Raw genomic sequence first — 689 nt, 5'->3', positions numbered from 1 at the left:
GTGGGACATGGGTTGATGGGACCTCAAGACCTCCCGTGGTGGGACGGAAGCAGGTGGGTCCCCACAATACTCTTCCAGGGGCAGCCCAGACATCCAGGACCCCAAAACTTCCCCTGGGAAGAACCTCGGTGTCCAGACCCCTGATCACCACCCAAGAGAGGACCCAGGTGTCCAGGTGACCCCCTACCACGGAGGTCCCAGGTGACAGGGTTACCTTGCTGAGCTGGGACATGACCTCCCAGAGGAGGGCGTGCAGGGTGGAGAGCTCGCGGCCCAGGTCGATGTAGCCCTCGAAGCTGGTGCTGTTGGTGAGGGTGTCCAGGTTGGAGATCTCATAGAGGAACTGCTGCATGCTGGTCCACTCCAGCTCCAGGAACTCGTTCATGAAGGCCATGTACTCCTCCTTGCTGCCAAACCTGCAGGCAGGTGCTCAGCAGGGACTGCGCTGGCCTCGCTGATGGCCATCGTCCCCCCGGCTTCTGTCCCACCAGCTTCCCATCACCTCTTCGCGAAGCCATGTCCGGCTTTGAGTCAACTCTGCTGTCTGTCTGTTCTCCATGCAGCCATCTGCCCACCAACTCATCCATCCATCCACCATCCATCCCTCCAACATCCATCCCTCCATCCATCCATCCTCCATCATCCATCCATCATCCATCATCCATCCTACATCCCTCATCCATCCATCC

General features: G+C 59.4%; 1 protein-coding gene across 1 annotated transcript in view; it reads right to left on the bottom strand.

The window, feature by feature from the left end:
* Positions 1 to 214: 214 nt before the first annotated feature.
* LOC104271330 (ras/Rap GTPase-activating protein SynGAP-like) overlaps positions 215 to 689 on the bottom strand; it is a gene marked incomplete at its 3' end in the record, with an annotated part of 2,022 nt that continues 1,547 nt past the window's right edge. The window contains exon 3 of the mRNA XM_009865966.1: positions 215 to 416. Coding sequence (XP_009864268.1) covers positions 215 to 416 — 202 coding nt within the window. The remainder of the gene's footprint in view (positions 417 to 689) is intronic.

This window comes from Apaloderma vittatum, unplaced genomic scaffold (assembly GCF_000703405.1).
Source record: "Apaloderma vittatum isolate BGI_N311 unplaced genomic scaffold, ASM70340v1 scaffold30323, whole genome shotgun sequence".
NCBI classification, from domain to species: Eukaryota; Metazoa; Chordata; class Aves; order Trogoniformes; family Trogonidae; genus Apaloderma; species Apaloderma vittatum.
This window is presented reverse-complemented; position numbering and strand designations above follow the sequence as displayed.